The sequence below is a fragment of the Aythya marila genome (assembly GCF_965140915.1).
Source record: "Aythya marila genome assembly, chromosome: 15".
Lineage (NCBI taxonomy): Eukaryota > Metazoa > Chordata > Aves > Anseriformes > Anatidae > Aythya > Aythya marila.
Window position 1 is genome coordinate 913,504 of NC_139056.1, and position 21,298 is coordinate 934,801.

The following is a 21,298-nucleotide window of genomic DNA, read 5'->3' on the forward strand; positions in this document are numbered from 1 at the left end:
GTGCCACAAGAGTATCCACCCAGACTTTGAACCTTGATTAATTTAAATACTTGTAACTGCTAAAAGCCTGAAATAATGAAAACAACTTTTTTTGCTGTTATTAGTAGGCAGCTTCAGTCAGAACTTTTATATCTTCTAGTCTGGACGAACAGCCTGCCAGTTGGTCATGCAAGATCCCACTGCCTGTTAGGAAAACATTATTTCTCCATTTCAGACCACTGAACTGGTAGGTGCCAGCAGGACCAAGCTGACTCCCTTGCATATTCCCTGCCTTTAACAGGGAATGCAGGAGCCCTTCACGTGTTACTATGTTCAGAAGCCAGCAGTGTTTTCCCAGTGCTTCAGAGAAAAAAATCAAAATAATTTTCAATAACTACTGCAAGCTACTGTAAAAAGAAATACTTTTATTAATACTTTTAAAAAATCATATATATAAAAAAAAAACACACAACCAAAACACTGCATCAGAATTTACAATATGTACACTATAAGCATGCATCTCCCACTAAGAGAACAGTAGAATACCCAACACCATTTTAGCAGTCTAGACAGTCTTGTAATATTCAGTTGCCTACATAAGGTTAGCGTATTCTTAGATTCAGTCACAGTGAAGCCTAGATGCAGAGTATATCCCTACAGGTGCATTTGTCATTCAAAGGTTAAGTTGAGGAAGCTGAGACAAGGGCTCACCATAGCTCTGCATGGCTGGAGCGTCATAAGCTGATGGGAATGTCACACTGAATTTAGTTCAAACTACTTCCCATTCAAGCAGCTGTAAAGAGGGGGAATATGAATGAGATTTTTCCACAGCTCTGGCTAGAATTTGAAGACCCAAGCAAGTAGTGAAGAAGAATGCCATTTCCTAGTTACAATCACATTCTCCGTAGTGTTTTTCACCTTACTCTCTTGTACTATTGCTTCCACATACTAGGTCTGGTTCCTGGCTATTCAGATCAGCAGAAATCATCTGTAATTTTGAACTGTTTAAATTGGGGTTTGTTTTTGAACCACATCATAACATCTGGAGTTGAGAGATTTTCATTTGCAAAGATCCTTGGTCAGCATTGTCAGTGCTTCCTAGCAAAAGAAACTTCAAGGATGTTGTTGAGCTACTGGTGAGCTAGCAAAATGAAGTACAGAAGCCTCCCTTCCTTATCTGTAGCATATTGAATACTTCTAGCTTTTACTTTCCAACTGATTTCCTGTCTCCAGACAGCATCTGGACATGGAACCAGAGTGAAAGTCCTGACAAATGCCTCTGCACGATTATAAATTCTTTTCATGCTCACAGAGCTGAAGTACAAAAAAAGAAGGAAGGAAAAAAAAAAAAAAAAAAAAAGAGGAAACAATTGTTTTGCTATTGCAGTCAGCAGGGCTGGTGTACAGCCCACATAACACTGATGCCTGCAGAATGGATACGTTAGCACTTTGAAATATGCCACTTCCTATTATTGCCTAATTCTTCAAATTCTTCAAATTCTGTAAAAGCAGGCCACAACAACAACGCAAAGTAGTGATATCTCTTTCAAGCAGATGTATGTACATTTACTTGCCACCTGTAGGTGAGAGACTAAATCTCAGTTCATGTATATGAGTGAGAAAAGTTCATTTCAGAAGCTTAACTTGTGTTTTCAGTTCCTCAGTTTCATGCATATATATGTTAGTTGACAAACTATACAACATAGAATCTCTTATCTTCTCTTAATATCTCACACAAAGTGAAATTCTTTTACTCCTTAAAATTTAAAAAAGCTTTTAAAGTTCTCATTTGTGACAGAGTAAAAAACTGAGGATTTTTGTGCAGAGCTGAAGTTATTTACGTATGTTTGTATTTCTGCTACATCATCAAAAAATCCCTGATACTTTTCTAGTTTAAATTCATTTTTTTTTTTTCCTTAATCTTTTTGAAGAAATCTGTAACAAGACAGTTATTTGATTAAAAATACCTTTCTTAAGACAGCATCACAATTAGCATCAAGAAATGAGCCACTTCTAGATTTGCAACGATAATATTACAATTTCAGACTGGTCATTCCTACTTATGCTTCAGACCCTAATAGTTCAATTTAATCCAGATTTGCAGGTGAAAACTGTAACATTGAGCTTTAGTAGCCTGAAATCAAAGAGAACTTAATTGTAGTTATCATTGGCACCATGAAACAATTAGATTTGGTCTGTTGTTACTTCAGATGTTGCATGTACAGCAGCTTGCAGCGTACACTTCAATGAAGCGATGATGGAATTTTATACTACCAATAAGCTGGTGACTCCTGTTCACCTTTAATGGTGAGCAATATCCAGATGTCCTTTTCTTCTGTGAAACTTGATGTTACTTAACTGTTCATCACTTCAATGGAAGCACAGCCAAGTTTTTAAAAAGCATATAAAATGACCTTTTAAAAACTTGAACTCCATCGTTCACTCACTTCAAGCATCACCCAGAAGCTTAAATGGGACATTTTTCATTTTGCCACTATTATGAAAATCGGCATTTAATTCCTGATTCATAAAGCAGCAAGAAGATGGGAAAACACAGAGGAGACCTTCCCTTCTCCTTTTTGTTACCTGTGAAACAATAAGAACAGAATATCAGATCTGCTTAATCACCATTAAAATCACCAAACCCACATATATATTATGTGCTCTGAAAAAAACATGGCAGTGGCTGGTAGATGATGGATGTTTCCAGCTGGAAGACAGGATCCAGACTCCCTGCTGCTACCAGTCCTCAGTGCTAATGAAGACAAAGGTTTCCTCACCTGCTCAGATGCTACACTAATGTGGCAACCTGTGCCACAGAAATGCATAGGAGATATGAGAGAATAGTTGCAGAGGAAGGTGTGAAGGATTAGAGAAAACTTTGCATTTACGAGGCTTCCCAGCATTGTTGTTAACCCTAATGTCTTCTCACCTAAGTAGGTATGATTATTCAACATGACAAAGAGTTAGTACTTCATTGTGCTGTCAGCTATTAAGAATCACTACAGATTTTTCCTGCTGCCATATAAAGCAAGTCTGTGATGCTGGTATGGTACCAGCTCTTCCAAAACCTGTAGCCTGATCAGAGCTATAAAAACAGCTAAACCTACATATGGTGATCAGTGCACTGAGAGCAAGAGTCATGCAAAACTTTGGCTCCCTGCATAGCTTCAGGAGCCATTGGCAACTGCAGCCTCTACCAGGGCCATTCAAAACCACAGCTCAAGCAGCCTGGAAATGATTCTGCAATCTGTTTTTGCCCATCTGAAAGAAAGCCAGAAGGCCTCTGGTGTCTGACTTAACTTCTTATTCCTTACATAGATTGTTTCACTGATGCATCCTGAATTTTTTTTTTTCAGCAGCAAGAGGAAGTACATGGCAGAAAGCTGGGAGGAGAAATCCTGTACTTAATTTCCTGTAACTGCCCCTGCAGCTCCCTCAGCTCAGCAGCATCAAGGCAGTAAAATCCTTGTGACCATCAGCAAAGTGTTTTCTACAGAAGTAACTATTTCAAGGATCCTTAAGACTGCGCAGGCAGAATCAGTGAAGTGAAAGTGGCTGCCTGTGGGCAGACTGCACAAAAAGGACTGACAACAAGGAATGCAGGGACCAATGGTTTGCTCTGGGTACAGTCTAGACACAGCTTCATGGGGAGGCAAAACAGGTGTGGAGGATTAAACACAGGAAAAGTGAAATGACTGACTAAAAATCAGTACAAAACAATCTCTGAGGAGTACAGAACTCATCTATTAAACATGAGAATAACAGTTATTTAGTTTTGACCAACAGAAAAGAGCAGATTAGCAGGCCAGCTGCCAGTCACTGAACTGGGCTGAACCAGGAGTAGCTGATAAGGTTCTTGCCCACTCAGCCCTTGCAGTCTGCTAGCACTGGTGTTGGGGAAATGGGGGATCGAGGTGAGTGGCCAAAAGGAAATTTGTTGCAATATTGATCTATGCCACTCACGGGCAGCATCTCTTTATGTAACCATGTAGGCATTTATGCTGTTCCTGCGCCTGGTGCCAGTGAGACCTATCAGAATCGACAGCTGCCACAAAAACAAATCTTGTTATCTCAAGGAGCCAGAATTTATGTTACCTTTACAGGATACAACTGAACCTACACACTGATCCTCGAGTCCAGCTGCTGAAGGTGTTCAAGAACTCCATAAGGAATTGTAGGATTCCATATCCTGTAAGTGCATGTTAAGAAAGGAAAGGTTTTAAGACATATAATTTATTTCACATTTTTGGGGGGTTTTGTTTTTGTAGTTTTTGGTGGCAGTGATTTTTTGTTGTTGTTGTTGTTGTTGTTTTGTTTTTGCTTTTAAGTTGCCTTTCCATTTTGAATATCATTCTATTCTACAGAAGTATTTAATCTATGGAACAAATGAAAATTCATTTTAATTTAAAAGAAAGCAGTCCACTCCCCCATACTCTAGCTGACTCTGGTTGCAGGACACACTACAGTCCTGCCTCCCTAACTATTCTTTAGTTTCCCTTCAAACTCCCTTCCCCTCAATATGTACTGGCAGCTTCAGTCTATTTAACCTGTAATGATGGCTGTTAATTGTTTATCCCTCAAATACAAGTCCTGCAGCACAGAGATCATTACAGTTGGAAGAAGACGTGATGGAAGGCTCAGTGTAAACTGTGCTTAAAGCAGTACAAGCTTGCTTGCCTGGAGCAATGGAAAATTAATACTGCTGAAACCAGAGATGACATTTTTAACATTTGTCTGACTGCTTTCATATTTTGGTGATTACTTTTTTGTGCCTCATATAAATCTGAAAAATACAGAAGACAGCTTTAGCATGAGTTCGAATTCAATTTGCAGATCTATTTGATATATCTTAGATGTGAATGTATAAAGAAACTTACAACAAGTTTTTTATATGGGGGCATTTTCGTAGGCTGTCAGTCAGCTGTTGGGCTCCAACACCAGTTATTTTGTTATACTGAACACTGAGGGGAGTAAAAAAACCTTGTTAATTCAGATCAGATCAAATACCAGTGCAAACATTTCTTTCAAAAGCAAAAATAATATAGGGGCTTATCTGTATATAGAGGGAAAAGAAAAAGTAAAAACAAAATAGATCCATGATTAAAAAATAAATTAAAAAAAAAATCAAAAGGACAAACTGGGACTCCATTAAGTTAGGTTACTCCATCTGTTTCCTTATTCTATGTACCTAAGGTCTTTCTCCATCTCCCCATGACCATATTCTCCCAACTAAAACCAAATTTTCCTCTCCATCCAGTGACTGCTTATCCGATTCTTTTTCTCACCTCCAGATTGATTCGTCCTACAGCACTCAGATGTCATGGAGCTAAAGTTTCCCCTTTTTCCCGCTGAGCCAACAAGTCATATATACTCATCAGTAGGCATTAAAGATGGACATGGATGTTCCTCTTCAGTTAGCAAGTTTTGCATCTATGAAACTCTTTCCCTGTTCTGCATCTTCCAGGTATTTTAAGAAAACATTGGCCAGTTTGTAACTGCCTCCTTGAGCTGCTGCCCTTGGGGCTCCAGGTGACATGAGCAACAGCCCAGCCACTAACTGGCTTCCTGACAGAGTGCCTGTCCATGAGATTGGCTAGAGAATGAGCAAGGAATGAAATACATCCAGCTTTGAGTTCCAGATGCAGCTGAGGGGCAAAGCTACACCCAATGGTGGTAGAAGTGTGTAGATTTCCAGACTCCTGCCACACATGTCCTTCATCAGTGGCTGGCTACGTTACCAAGTACCTAGAAAACTATGAAGTCATTTCCTTTGCCATAGCATATAATGGTTCCAAAGAATCTACAGTGAATTGTTCCTTAAACCCTTCCAACCACTGACTATCTAGACTCCACCTAAGTGCCTTTGCCCTTCACACAAGACTGGGAATAATGCATAGCTTTCCTATATGGAGAGGCAACAACAAGACAAGCCTTCAGCATTTCCTAAAATCAGATCAACCTTCTCAAGAATTTTCTGCCACTGCAATCTAAGTTTTCAGGCAGATATGGATCAGGGGTCACCTCAATCTTTCCACAACTTTTCTGTCTCAACGAATGTCAGCTTCAAAGCCCAACATAACCACGCAGATTTTTTTTTCCCTGCAAATTTTGTCTCCTCTACCCTCAGCGTGGAAGATCTGAATGTTCAGTATCCAAGCAAATAAGCTCTCCTGATCCATTTCAAAAGATTTCATACTCACTCTAGCACTCTTAAAGATGCCATCGCATGAAGAACTTTTGCAAGATTTTCTGCTCCAAAATCACAAATGTTATTATTGTACAAGCTGCAGACAACAAAACCAGTATAGTTACAATCAAATAATGAACAATGTAAACAGATTATATATTAGATCACGAAATTCTGGATATCATTGGTACATCTTAACTTCCAATTTTCCTTATCTAATTGCAGCTAATCATTTCATGTTTCTAAACAGTTTCATGGTTTCTATATCAAGCAAGGCAAATAGCCTTTTTCAGCTTACACAGCTACAGCAAAAATAGGTCTAGGATTCTTAATGAGTACTAAGAACACTCCTGACTACATCAGAGAAAATTAATAATCTGCAAGAAAATGAGGCTCAGATCTTTGGTGCACTGCATTCAAAAGATTTCAATGTGAGCAAATTATCCCAGAAGTGCACACCACAGTTTCTTGTATTCCCCCTGAGACACTTCATTCATGCCTATGCCAGAGATATAAATGAAGTGGAATGGGCCATTTGTCCCTTACCAGCAAGTATGCGCTACTTCATTGATGGCTTAGCAAGCTCTGCATACATGTAAGCTTGCAATGGATCATATTCTTGTGTGTGAATTTGTAAAGGGCATTATTAAGCACTAGGTATTATGAATTGGATTTAAAAATCAGTATGTTCATTGTTATATTCCTGAGATATGCTTCTGTATGACTACACTGGGTCATACGTTTATCTTCTCCTTTCAGGCTTTGTAGTCAAAACTTGGCTATTGCAAGTTGTGTGCACATGGATTCTGTTTTCAGTGATTTATGACAGAGACAGTAAGGTGTGTTATGTAAAACAACTGAACAGGACACAACCACTTACCTTAGTGTTGTTAACGAAGATAAGGAAGGAAGAGTTGTAGCTAGTTTCTCTGCACCCACATCTGTTATCTTATTCTGTGATAAGCTACAGTAGATGAGATGGCTTTGTTAGCTGAGCACATTTATTCTAATTGATTAATATATGGAGCAAATTGATTTTAGATGTTGTCCCGAACAACAAAGGTGATGCTACAATACAGTGTGATAAGGCCTAGAGTTACCATTAACCCAAGAGCTTTCCTCAGGATTTAAGATAACACAGTTTCAAGAGTCTTTCCTTACAAAAAAGATTAAATGTGGCACATTTCTGCAAAAAATGGAGAGCAGTAACTGGTACTTCTCAGTCAAAAACAAAAGCAGGAAAAAAGAAAGAAAAACAAATACCCAGAAAAATATTACTTTAAATGGACCCCAGTATCTAGTTCTGTGTGGTGAATGAGACACTGCACACATTTACACTCAGAAGTCTACTGACTTCAAAGGACTATAAGAAGGTAACGAGGCTGTGCAGGGACAAAATTAGAAAGGGCAAAGCTCATCTGGAGCTCAATCTGGCTACTGCCATTAAAGACAACAAAAAATCTTTTTACAAATACATCAACGCAAAACAGAGAACTAAGGAGAATCTCCATCCTTGACTGGATGCGGGGGGAAACTTAGTTACAAGAGATGAGGAAAAGGTGGAGGTGCTTAATGCCTTCTTCGCCTCAGTCTTTAGTGGCAATACCGGTTTTTCTCTGGATACCCAGTACCCTGAGCTGGTGGAAGGGGATGGGGAGCAGAATGTGGCCCTCACTATCCATGAAGAAATGGTTGGTGACCTGCTACAGCACTTGGATGTGCGCAAGTCGATGGGGCCGGATGGGATCCACCCGAGGGTACTGAGAGAACTGGCAGAGGTGCTGGCCAAGCTGCTTACCATCATTTATCAACAGTCCTGGCTATCGGGGGAGGCCCCAGTTGACTGGCGGCTAGCCAACGTGATGCCCATCTACAAGAAGGGCTGGAGGGTAGACCCGGGGAACTATAGGCCTGTCAGTTTGACCTCAGTGCCAGGAAAGCTCATGGAGCAGATTATCTTGTGTCGTCACGCGGCACTTGCAGGGCAAGCAGGTGATCAGGCCCAGTCAGCATGGGTTTATGAAAGGCAGATCCTGCTGATCTCCTTCTATGACAAAGTGACGCACTGGGTGGATGAGGGAAAGGCTGTGGATGTGGTCTACCTTGACTTCAGCAAGGCTTTTGACACCATCTCCCACAGCATTCTCCTCAAGAAACTGGCTGCTCTTGGCTTGGACTGGCGCACGCTTCGTTGGGTTAAAAACTGGCTGAATAGCTGGGCCCAAAGAGTCGTGGTAAATGGAGTCAAGTCCAGTTGGAGGCCAGTCACTAGTGGCGTCCCCCAGGGCTCGGTGCTGGGTCCGGTCCTCTTTAATATCTTCATCGATGATCTGGACGAGGGCATTGAGTGCACCCTCAGTAAGTTCGCAGATGGCACCAAGTTAGGTGCGTGTGTCGATCTGCGTGAGGGTAGGAGGGCTCTGCAGGAGGATCTGGATAGGCTGCACCGATGGGCTGAGGTCAACTGCATTAAGTTCAACAAGGCCAAGTGCCGGGTCCTGCACCTGGGCCACAACAACCCCAAGCAGAGCTACAGGCTGGGAGATGAGTGGTTGGAAAGCTGCCAGGCAGAGAAGGACCTGGGAGTGATGGTGGATAGTCGGCTGAATATGAGCCATCAGTGTGCTCAGGTGGCCAAGAAGGCCAACAGCATCCTAGCTTGCATAAGCAGCAGCATGGCCAGCAGGGCTAGGGAAGTGATTTTCCCCCTGTACTCGGCTCTGGTGAGGCCGCACCTTGAGTACTGTGTTCAGTTTTGGGCCCCTCGCTACAAGAAGGACATCGAGGTACTCGAGCGAGTCCAAAGAAGGGCAACGAAGCTGGTGAGGGGCCTGGAGAACAAGTCCTACGAGGAGCGGCTGAGGGAGCTGGGCTTGTTCAGCCTGGAGAAGAGAAGGCTCAGGGGCGACCTTATCGCTCTCTATGGGTACCTCAAGGGAGGCTGTAGCGAGGTGGGGGTTGGCCTGTTCTCCCACGTGCCTGGTGACAGGACGAGGGGAAATGGGCTTAAGTTGTGCCAGGGGAGTTTTAGGTTGGATGTTAGGAAGAACTTCTTTACTGAAAGGGTTGTGAGGCATTGGAACAGGCTGCCCAGGGAAGTGGTGGAGTCACCATCCCTGGAAGTCTTTAAAAGACATTTAGATGTAGAGCTTAGGGATATGGTTTAGTGGGGACTGTTAGCGTTAGGTCAGAGGTTGGACTCGATGATCTTGAGGTCTCTTCTAACCTAGAAATTCTGTGATTCTGTGATTCTGTGACTACAAAACTGGATAGTTTCTAGAGCAGAAAAATGAAAGCTAGAGACATATGACAGCAAACTACCTTTTCCCGCTTTAAAAATCAGATCACTGCTGTTCCTGTAGAGACTCCTGACTATGAGAGGCTCTGACTGGGGTTGGCTACTCATCCCTCTCTCACTCCCTCAGTAAAGTCAGAAGCAGCAAGGTGAGCTCACCTAGAATCCCTACTTCCACATTACTCCATTTCCTTTTGTTTTCTCCTGCCCTTTGATTTTTGCTGCCCCAAGGATATATCAATGTATCTGCCTTGGTCTGGCCTTCATCGTTTTTCCCTGCATTGCGATAACTTTTGAGGCAGCTGTCTGAAACATTTAAATAAATCATATACACCTTGTTCTTTTTTTTTTTTTAAATGGAATGTGCGCTCGCTGTTTTAGGGAAAAAGTTAAATTATTATCCTTGAATGGAAATAAGGAATTGTCATAGGATTAAGCTATTTCTCTAATGAATGTACAGATTAAATATGTCCATAGACTAATTATCATGCCCATGGGTTAGTTATGCCCATAGTTGTTAACACACAGTCCCTTAAGCTCTTGGTTTGATATATTTCTTTTAAAAGAATTCCAGAACTGTTAACCTTGAAACTTACTTCAATATTTCCAGTGATCTCAGTGTTGGAAAGACTTCAGATAGACTCTTTGCTCCTTCATCTCCTATGCCATTTTCACTCAGAGCATCAAGGCTGGGTGACGACAAAAAAGAGAGAATTAGCTTCCCTTTTAAACTAAATTTTCATGGTTTGTTCACCTCAGAGACCACTCTGTATATCTTGAGAAGCTACTTCTCTGCAGTGGCCTCAATCAGCAAGAACCATCACACAAATTCCATTTTCTCTAATAAGCAGCTTTCTGCTTCTCAAATTTATAGCCTAAGAGTTTTTTTTTCACTAGTTGAATGGCTTGACACATTCCCTTTGATATGCAAATGGTAGCACTTAATGCCTCACTTCCACCATATGCTGAAGATTATTAAAGTGTTTATGAAATAGCTGTGTTCCAGCCATGCTGAAATGAGATTTCCTGTGCACACAGAAACACAAAGCTGACAAAATCCAGCAGATGTCCTAAGTCCCTGCCTAAACATCAACTTTCCTGATAGAAAGCATTAGAAATTAAGTTTTTCCTCATTCGGGTATCCAGATGGAGAGAGTTTTAGGTAGTCACAATTTCAGATACCGAATCCCCTTCCAATCTGATAGACAACACTATGATACATTGGGCTTGTTCCATTTTCAGAGCACTACTGTTTTCCCAAAATATAAAAAGGCCAGATACAACAGAGAGAAATGGCCAATAGATTGATCCATTGTGACCAAATGCCCTCTTCCCTGTGGTATGATGGCAAAGTATTGGCTATTGCTACAATTGTTTCTAGTGTAAAGCAGTTTAAAATTCAGAAGCTTAAAATTCAGCAGCTTAAAAATCAGAAAATCCCCTGCAGTTGCTCCCTCCCCCCTCCCTCTCTGGGATGGGTGAGAGAAATGGGAAAATGAAGCCTGTGGGTTGAGATAAAGAAAATTTATTAAGACAGGAAAATAACAATAACAATAATAATAATAATAATAATAATAGTACTACTACTAATAATGTGTACGAAACAAGTGATGGACAATGCAATTGCTCAACATCTGCTGACTATGTCCAGCCTATGGGGACTGATGTCCCCAAGCAGCCGGTCCCCCCACCCCGGCCAGCCACCCCTCTATATTGTTTAGCATGACGCCAGATGGTATGGAATACCACCTTTGGTCACTTTGGGTCAGCTGTCCTGGGTCTGTCCCCTCCCAGCTCCTGCTGCACCCCTAGCCTGCCCGCTGGCAGGACAGAGCAAGAAGCTGGAAAGTCCTTGGCTTGGTGTAAGCACTGCTCTGCAACAATTAAAACATCAATGCATTATCAACACTCTTCTCATCCTAATCCAAAACATAGCACCCTACCAGCTACTAGGAGGAAAATTAACTCTGTCCCAATTGAAACCAGGACAGATGGTTTGCCTTGAGAGAGAATACATACTGGATTTCTTAACAAATTATTTCTAACGATGCTGCTGGTAAAGGAAGATGCATGTGAAGAATAAAACTAGGTACTAGTTGAGTTTATCTTTTTTTTCAGTCTTTATATCTTTTACATGGAACAAACCCACAAAAGCCCAGTCTCATACAAGTGCTACCAGAAGTTGAAGATGCTGGTTGACACCAGAGGGTGCACAGCACAGGCACACATAGTGAAGCTAACCCCAAAATGCAACACTACTGCTGGTTCAGTAGGAAACCTGTTCTCTCCTGATGCAGACATGAGAGTGAGTCCCTCAGAGACCTCACTACATGGGAGTCTGAGGCTGGAGCCCATTATGGAACTTGTATGAAGAAATCAGAAATCCATGGGCACCCCATGGGGCACTGCATGAAATCTTTCTCACAAGATATTAATCACTGAGTAACACACAAGAAGGTGACCAAAGGTCTGTCAAATGGACCACTATCGAGCATCTTAACAGAGCTGAAGGGCCATAGTTCATATTCTGCAGTTATATTCATTGAATGTTTTTGTTGTTCAGTTTGTTCATTGAAACAAATAGCCTGTTGGAAATACAGTGTTTCTTGGGTACATCAGCTCCTCCACCATTACGGGCTGCTGAGGAGCAGCATTAGCAAGGTTAATCTTTAGCATTACTCACTCTAAATGCTGAAGTGATGGAAATGACGGCAGAATTTCCACAAGTTTTAGAAATCCCTGAAGGCCATATGCTGGACCTAGACTGGAAGAAAATAAACAAATATATAGACGTGCAGCAGTTGTTTCATGCTCAGAAACAGCAAAAGGTATAAATCTGTAAAGTCCTTCCTCTACAGCTTCAGATTCAAGCTAGTTGACATTCCTCAGAAGCATCCATTCCCTACAGTCTGCAGGGAGGACTTCTGCTCTGAAGCCTCCAGATGAGGATCAAGCAAGGCTGAGGTCAAACAGAACAGAGCTGTTTGCACAGATGTGGTCTGCACAGAAGTGGCACATGCAGAATAGCAAGTGCAAGACTCCTCTTGTTTGTTTTAGATTCCTGTATTTCTGTTCTTTTGTTTGTTTGTTTGTTTTGTTTGTTTGTTTTGTTTGTTTGGTTTTGTTTTCCTTCAGGTCTTTCATTTTAAGTATTATAATCTTGATAACAGAGATGAAAAAATATTCACAATTTTTTCAAACTATTGGCAATTCAGACTAACTTAATGTTAACATTCTACTGCAGCTCAAAGCATAAACTGAACTTCAGTGTTCCAGCTCCAAGTATTTGTTCATCATATTGGTCCTTCAGATACTAATCTCATTTGGAGTTTCCTTGGTATCAGAACATGTTCAGCCTAATTAAAAGGACCGGAATTTTAACCAAAATTATAAATTAAAAGAAAAGTAGGAGAGAAACTGAGAAGAGAAAACAGCATAAAATCAGAAGTGAAGCCAAGCACAATAGTTCTAGACTAGGTCAGAAGAAAAGAGCAAGAAATAGATGAAGACCTGGTGAGAGTTCTCCATTGCTCTGGTGCAATTTCTGCCCAAATTACTCCACACTCTACGGAAGGATACTTTTAGGCAGCAGAATGTAGAAAGATCTACATTTGGGGCTGCATGCAGTTTATGAAAAAAGTAGGTATTAATACACCCCGTTTTTCAAGCCAGCGTTTCCAAGTCAGTCTTCTTCCAGGAAAAGGTGCTGAAGATTTTATTTGGAAGGTGTTCTCTGACCTTTTCCTCTCATGGCCTAAGCTCTGATTGGGCAGAAAACTAATGCCAGAAGACTCATATAGAACAGTTGAGCATTTCTGGGGAAAAAGTATTTCACAGGTATAGCACAATCAAGAAATTTTGCATACTGGAATAAGATCTGCATCCGATAATATGGAGGTAAATTTCAGTAAAATCAAAGAAAACTGATAGAACCATGTTGATCCGTACCACTGCAGGATCCAGAAATGGCATATTTTGAGTTTTGCCCATAAATTAATCAATCTAGTTGAGACAAATAAAATCTAAATAAGTGGGGTTTACTTGATTCTTTACCATAAACTAACTACACACTGTAGCCAATATCCATAACTCAGTCTTAAAAGTAATCAAATGTCAATCAACAGAGAAGCATTTCACTTACGCAAATTCTATTTTTCTCAGGTTCTTTATAGCAGTAATTTCATAGCTGCTGCAACCAGAGGCATCTTGCATGCTAAATAAATCACAGTAGAACATGAACATGAGAAAAATTTTAGCAACCAAAACAGTGCATTAAAAATAAGTTCAGAGGAAATATCATAAATGAGCCTACCAACTGATTATCTCCTGCATTTCTACAAGGTCTGAAAGGTCACTGACATCCTTCATTGTCTTTGCCTTAAAGGGATCGAGAACAAATTTTTCTGTTGACAGTTTCAGCATTTCATAGTCTTTTGTCTGTTCTAAGTATTTCCATAGCCTGATTGTATCACCAAGGGAGGCCCTGTGAAGTGATAAAACACAAAGTCAACAGATATAACTGTGGTTGTTGCAGGAAAGTGTCATCTACCTGCAGCCCTACGAATGACACTTGTATTTACAAAGAATGACCAACCTGAATGATGCCACATTCTTCAGGCCAACCAAGTCTTTTAGCCCCTGCATGTCAATGTTGCTGTTTTGCAAATCCAAGGAAAACTCTTTTCTTGACCTTTTTAAAGTAGAGTAGAGTACATGAACATCTGGTGGTGTAATAAAAATGCCATGAAAAGACAGGTCTGTCTTGAGCCTTAAGGTCACATGCTGCAACAGATAATTGTATTGTGTTTCATATATGCAGTGTAAAAGCTCGAGTAATCTCTCTGGACAGAGGTCATTTATCTGCAACCTTCTGACATATTTCAGGAGTGTTTTCTGCTTCTTGGTGGATTGTTTTATTTCCTTATTAGAAAGGGAGCAGAAGTAGGCGTCATCCTGGAGGAACAACAATCCAGCCAAAAATCGAGGCACTAAGTCTAACCAGTTATAAGGCTTTTTCTTCTTGGATGGAAAAGACAGGTACTTTGTTAGACTTTTATCCTTCACATCTTCTGCTAATAAAAGGTGAAGCGCACCCAAGAAATTCTGAATGACAAAATCGGAGAATGTGGTCCCAAGTTCCTCCTCCTCAGTATCTGAATGTTTGGGGAATGCAAATGGCAGGAAAAATCCATATTTCAGAGCAAATTCTTTAAGTTCCTTAGAAGGAAGAATATCACTTCTCATGGTACTTTGGTGCTTTTCTCCAAGATACCAGGCTATACGGGCTAGTGTAGCAAGGCACTTTTGATTTTGCACAGCTGTAACATCTGTTTGCATAGGTATTATCTTTTGCTGAACAAATTTCAGGAAAAGTGTAGTAAGAGTTGAAGGAAGGCCTTTGTCTCCCATTTCAAGTACTGTCTCACAGAGAAAACAAACAAATCTACATATAACAGGGCTGTAACAATGACTGAACAGGTACTCACTCTCTTTGATTAATTTCAGTGCATTATCACAGTAGGGTAATCCTTCAAAGTATTTGGTTATGTACAATTCTCTCTGCTGAGGAGAGAATCCTACTATTTCAATAGTCTTATCCACTTTGGACACATACTGGTTCACCTTGTCTTTTGGTCTTCCTGTAAGTAATAAAGTACAGCCACTGAGTATTTTTTTTTGGATAAGTCCTGAAAGCAGCTCCTTTATACTGTACAAGCCTTTGTCAGGCTGTCTGTCTGAGCAACGAGGAAAATTCTCATGGTCATGCAACCCTTCAAAACCATCAAAAACCAGAAGGACTTTAGCAGGATTTTGCAATATGTACTCAAAGATCTCGTTGCTTCCCTCTTGAGGTTTTACAAAAAAATAAAGAAACAGATCCTTCAAGCTGTAACACTTCTCAGGCAAGCTTATTTGTTTGCAGTCAAACCAAAAGAGAAATTCAAACTGAGGAAACTCTCCATTGGACCAGTCCTGACAGATCTTCTGTACAAGAATGCTTTTGCCCATTCCTGCTTTTCCCAGCACCACAATCACTTTAGTCTCTAAATCTTTACCTCCTGGGATTTGAAATATTTGGCTTCTTTCAAGTGATGCCTTTTCCTTCCATTGTAGATTGTAAGTTACCAGCTCCTTTTCCATTGCTTTTACACTGTGCTTTCCAGTCTTGGTTTCAATTTGGTTTTGCACAAGTGTACCATCAATAAACAAGTGATCAAGAGTCACTTCACGCTCCATGGCCACATATTTGCATATGTCTCCGAAGTAATCCTTAAGCGCTCTACAGAAAACTTCCACTGACCCTGGAGAAATAACACAAACATGCAAACTGAAGAAGACAGTCCAAAAACTGCAACATTGTTTCAGAGTGGTTTAATTACATAATTGTAATATGGTTGAAATACATCAGCTCCCATTCTCCCATTGAGCATTTAGGTCTGGATTTATCCCATGTAACTCCAGGTACTTCAATTGGCAGTGCAGAAAACAGAGACACCTTTACACCTAAGATCTGAATCACTCTGGAGGTATCTATGCAATAGCTGAGTACATTAACCTTCTAAGTAGGACGTACAACTAGATGTCTAAAAATGTACAAGTCAAAGATCTTAAAAACAGGAACTGCGCTCAACAACTTGGAACACCTTCACAAATTGTTGTGAATGACAATTCCGATAACAAGTTTATTTTTCTATAGACAAGAAAAGAGCAACATTTGTCAAAAAATGTGGAAGTTTCAAGTTTGAGGGATCTAAACTCACTTGGTCTTTTGAAAAGTTCTTCAGAAGGAATTAGAGGAACTTGGACTTCTTTGAATATTTCTAAGCCTGGAGAAACATAACAATACAGTTGAGAAAGACACCTTAATGGTCACTGATTCAGATTTACTAGTTATAACAGTAAGACTAGTCCAAATTTTCAAGTTCATTACAATATAAACCATGTACCGTCCAGAGAGAGATAATTGTTTATTTTTTAACATGAGAAAGGTAAAAAAAGCTCCAAAGTGTACATTTCAGCTGACATGAACTCTTGCAGACCTTATGACACTAAACAAGATGACACCTTCACAATGGTGTGAAGAAGACAAATGATAACAAGCTGACATCCACTGTTGTCTTCAAATGTCAGTGTGCATAAATTCATATTCACACATAAGACTTCTTTATGTCATCAAAAGTAAGAGCTTCCTTTTGTTATTCTATTCCTCATGAGCAGGTATTAAGTATGAAAGTCACAGATAAGTGACATAGTGACATGTAAAAACTTGACTATTGGTAACAGAGTTTACCTATTACTCTTCCTGACAAAGTACTGTCACTGTCCAATTTTCTTTTTTTCTTTTTTTTTTTTTTTCAAACTGTTTTCAAACTACTGCAGACCTTCACACTTAATCAGATGAGCAGTGTCTGCCATACACAAAGAAAACTGGAAATTTTATCAGAAAGCGTATTTTCTACAAATATATGATTAATGACAAAGCGTCAGTTCTGTCAAAATGTTTGGTAGCAAAGGCTTTAAGTGGCAGGACAGAGACTAACAAACCTAAACTCACCAATAGTTTTGTGGTAAACACATTCAAGAGAAATGTGAAAGAAACAGGTACATTTCCCTAGATTTGCACAACTGTATTTATTGTCATAATAATTGGTTCATTCTGATGTAGAATGTGGCAATAAACAGTACAAAGCTTAATCTTTTGATCTGGAAATTAATTCCTATTATGCACAGCAGCAACAGGGGTAATGGTTAGAGTTCAGAGGGGCTTCTACCAAGGAAGCACCCACAGACTTCTGATAAGTAAGTCCTTCTTCCAGTAAGACAATACATTTGATATAAGAGTTCTCTCCTGGTAGAAGAAATATCCACTGAAGATATTAAATAAAGAAGGGATATGCCTGATTTTGATTTTACTAGTTATTTCATTTAATAAAAATAACAGAATAGAAAACCAAGAAAAGCTGTAATGAGATATTTAGATAGGAAGCAGCATTGGTCAAACCAATCAGGTGTTAATGACATTAAAAAAGAAAAAAAAAAAAGTAATGGTTAGTAATGGTTTGGGATCTTATATGCTTTTTTTTTTTTTTCCTGCATTAGGAGTTCTGAGGTTTGTGACATAGTCACATACATTGTGCTGCTGTAAATCAATCAGAAATTACTATTATTGTGGATTCCCCAAAGCAGCATCCAACTTTTACGAGTATTTCCCCACATCTAGGGTTATTTGACTATTAATCCCCACTTTAAAATTTTGCTCTTATGAGCTGTGCTAGCCACCAGAGGGCAACGAAACACTTGTACTAAGCTGCAAGTAGCTGTAATCACCAGGATACACAGAGATAAGAAACTGAGTAACCACTGAAATCGAACTCCCAGGTCTAAAAGCTGAGAGTTGGAAGTGCAAGGGAAAGTCTGCTACGAGTGTGACTGTTACAGCCTGACCAAGACTCTGATATATATGCATTTATTTATAAGTCTTTCTGTATTAGGCGTCTGCATCATTTAGTCAAAGACATCAGTTTGGTTTCAGGGCTTCCATAAGAGCTGACCGCAGCCTGGCTTCCAGCACAGAGCATTTAAGATGCCCAGGACAAGTGAGTACCAGCACAACTTGCAGTTTTGATTGTGCTCATACATACTGGGCTTTTGTAATAGTTTTAACCAGGTAAGACTGGTCTTTGTAGCAAACTGAATTGGCTACTAATATATAACTGACCCAGTAGCTCTAAAACCCCTTATCTGCCTCATTTTTTGCCTATTAGACTAAGCAGTCTGTGATCAATACAAAGGAAGAAATGTCTCTATTTTTTCTTCTCCTGAATAAGGTCAACATGAGTAAAGCCTGCAGGGTTTGAACTGTCTTTGAGTAGAAGGAATGTGTTCCCTCTTCCAATACAAAGTACTGTACATATAAAAAATAATTTCACACTTACCACATACATTAACTCGAAAACTCGGGGAAAACATTGTTTCAGTGGAGGTAGTCAGTGCTAGCGAGAAACAAATGATAGTTTTGAGTGTATCACAGCTACCAGTGACCAAAATGAGAGAGCTTAGCACCTTGCCGGCAGCAGTGACTTTCCAGTACTTTCTGTCTACTTATGTGGATAATAGATTATTGTACTTACCTGGATATGCTATAATACTTGATGTGCCATTTCCTATTAAAAAATTATTTTTCTGCTGAGCAAGATCTGCAAAGTCTACATTCTCTTGTTTGTCTTTCATGCCAAAGGGTAGACACTCTGGAATCAAAGGTGCTGAAGATCCTGAAACTGACAGCAGAATCATTACTGTCCTGTTTTTAAAGGCTCCTTGTTTCCAAAAGTTTCTAAAAACAGAAAAGGTTTTCTCAAAGCTACTTATCTTTCTTTGTATGTTCTAGGCAAATACTACCAGCTGAGAGTTTATGAGTTCATAGAATCACTTGAGAGCCACAGAATCCATTAAACAAACCGTTAAAAGGATGATGAATGGGAAATATAAAGGATTACCCACCTTTTAGTGACCATTGTGTCTTGACAGTCAAAAAACAAAGTCTATTAATATAAGGCACAGTACACAGGGCAAAGTCTGTAAATGTATGGACCACAGATCCTCCAGAAGAGAAAACGTGTAGAAAATGTATGTATCCACTACATATCTGAATTAATTTTTACCATTCTTTGCACTGTCTTTCTCACAGAATTGTACAACACAAATGTACAAGCAGCTAGCAAGCGTCCTCCCTCTGAACTTGCACCAGGGAATTTTTTGTTGATGGAGTGCTTGCAACTCAATCACCCATAGCCCCGAGTTTCTGTGGGTGTGACACAATTTCTTATGATACTTTGTGCTGCCTCAACTAGCTTCAGATACTCCAAGACTTCAAACTTATGCAATTGTTTTTGATTCTTTTCCAGCACAGATTTAACAGCAAAGACTATTGGACTGTGAGTCTTTGTCATGAGCACTTTCCAGTATACCCTGCACACCCTCTGCTACACAACATGATCAAAACAAGGTGACTATACAGCCCATCACTTGGATTAGTACTTGCTTTTTGTGAACAAAATTCCACACTAGATTTTGCTCTACTATTGCTAATACACTAATAGTATATATATCACTTCAAATATAATTACCTAGCAGCCCTTTACAAACACCTGAATGAGAAAGAAATTGAAATTAAAAACAAGTTTATTAATGAAAAATTTGTGATTTCATATTCTTAAGACCAATAGATAATTATTTAGATTAGTGTACATTAAATAACTCTGTTCTGTTTTTTAATCAAACAGTATTTCAACAATTAAACGGAAGATTCATTCTATTTCATTATGGCAATGCACTTCAAATTTTCCTTGAATACTTTCATTGTCTTAGTGGGAGCAGTTTTAAGTGCTACATTGAAATGGCTGCCATATTTGGTTTTTCTCCACCATTGTTCATGGTCAACAACTGGACTTACAAGGTAAAAAAAATCACCCTGTACAAGAGTGCACAGGCATAGCTGTCCTGTACATACCAGGAATTACAAAACTTCTTCCCAGTGCATTGATAGCGGGAACAGAAAAGGACATGTGCTGGTGAGTTAGCGAGGTGGAGCTAGCTGGATGGCTGCTGAGAGGCATAGCCAAGAAACTGCCATTCCTTGTAGACACTGCAGGGGCATCCACTTGGAAAAAAAGAAAACAGGAGACAAAAAGAAATGGAGAAAGTTATTTTATGGCTAGCAACTAAGTGGGCCAGAGGAGAGGTCTTTCAAGAAGCGGTCAAATGGGAAGGGAGGCTTACATGTAGTACGTGATTTCATTTGCTTAGTGAAAGTTTCTTATATATTAATTGAGATATACTTTGCTTTAAACTGGTCTGCTGGTTTCCCTGGTGTTGCCACACCCTTATTCTCAGAGCTGGTTGTGTTGCTGCCTGTCTAGCAGCAACAATCAAGTTTATATTTAATCACTTCCTGTGGTCTAATGGTTAGTCAAGAGATACAAACCTGTAGTTTGGGTAGGATGTTTTTACGTTGTCTATCAGAAACTGATGTGTTATTATAGAAATCTATTTTTTTACTGTGGTCTATATATAAACAAGCTTTTAAAGGTGCTTTTTGGTTTGTGTGTAAATAAGCACATAAAATTCCCACATAATTTCCTATCTGAGAACCACTGTGTTACTAAAATTTAAAAGATCAAGTACTGTTATAGCTCCACCTAGCCACAAAAGATTAGGCCAATCTGAAGTTTAATTTCGTTCAACTCCTTTGAAATATTTTGGGTTTATTACTGAACTTTAGTCCACATTATCCTCTTCACTGTAGAGACATTATTTTTTGAAGAGGTAGTCTGTTTGCCTTTTTAAGATCATACAGTGACACTCATTTTGTAATAGGGAAGATTAATTCTGATTTTGTTGTGTAGCTCAAATTTCTGTCAATAAGCTTTTTTTTTTTTTTTTTTTTTTTTGGCCTCAGTACTTACACTGTCATCTATATTTAGTCCTTCCACCAGCACCTTTGTTGGGTCAGTTAAAGTGAAGAGAGTGACAGTATTCTCAGCACTTTCTGAAAAAGGGTAGGTGAAGCTTTACAACGTATGTTAGCTCTGCCATGATTCTGTACACCACAGACTAGAATGCAAGCCCTTTTGGTGAGGTGTTTTACATTCACTTTATTTATTTTAATCAGGAACCGATGTGCCATTTCCCTATCAAAACTCTCTTTGTTAGCATGGCATAAACGTAAGCTTTAAAAAGTGCCAAATTTGTAAAGGAATTTAAACAGGCGATAATCTGCCTTTAATACCTACTAATTGCCTAGAAATTTAACTGCATTTGAATAACCTAAAACC

At 39.6% G+C, this 21,298-nt stretch overlaps 1 protein-coding gene across 4 annotated transcripts in view; it reads right to left on the reverse strand.

Moving 5' to 3' along the window:
* Window positions 1-418: 418 nt before the first annotated feature.
* Window positions 419-21,298, reverse strand: part of CIITA (class II major histocompatibility complex transactivator) — a 44,848-nt gene continuing 23,968 nt past the window's right edge. For 2 of the 4 annotated variants that reach the window (XM_082772684.1, XM_082772687.1), the window contains 14 exons: window positions 19,975-20,124; window positions 18,596-18,742; window positions 18,401-18,457; window positions 16,226-16,291; window positions 14,059-15,766; window positions 13,777-13,947; window positions 13,606-13,677; window positions 12,148-12,228; window positions 10,061-10,153; window positions 7,050-7,133; window positions 6,183-6,266; window positions 4,860-4,943; window positions 4,078-4,171; window positions 419-2,565 (listed from right to left, as the gene is read on the reverse strand). In XM_082772684.1, coding sequence (XP_082628810.1) covers window positions 4,099-4,171; window positions 4,860-4,943; window positions 6,183-6,266; window positions 7,050-7,133; window positions 10,061-10,153; window positions 12,148-12,228; window positions 13,606-13,677; window positions 13,777-13,947; window positions 14,059-15,766; window positions 16,226-16,291; window positions 18,401-18,457; window positions 18,596-18,742; window positions 19,975-20,124 — 2,870 coding nt within the window. In that variant the 3' untranslated portion in view covers window positions 419-2,565; window positions 4,078-4,098. The remainder of the gene's footprint in view (window positions 2,566-4,077; window positions 4,172-4,859; window positions 4,944-6,182; window positions 6,267-7,049; window positions 7,134-10,060; window positions 10,154-12,147; window positions 12,229-13,605; window positions 13,678-13,776; window positions 13,948-14,058; window positions 15,767-16,225; window positions 16,292-18,400; window positions 18,458-18,595; window positions 18,743-19,974; window positions 20,125-21,298) is intronic. The other 2 variants (XM_082772686.1, XM_082772685.1) reach the window with 2 other exon arrangements.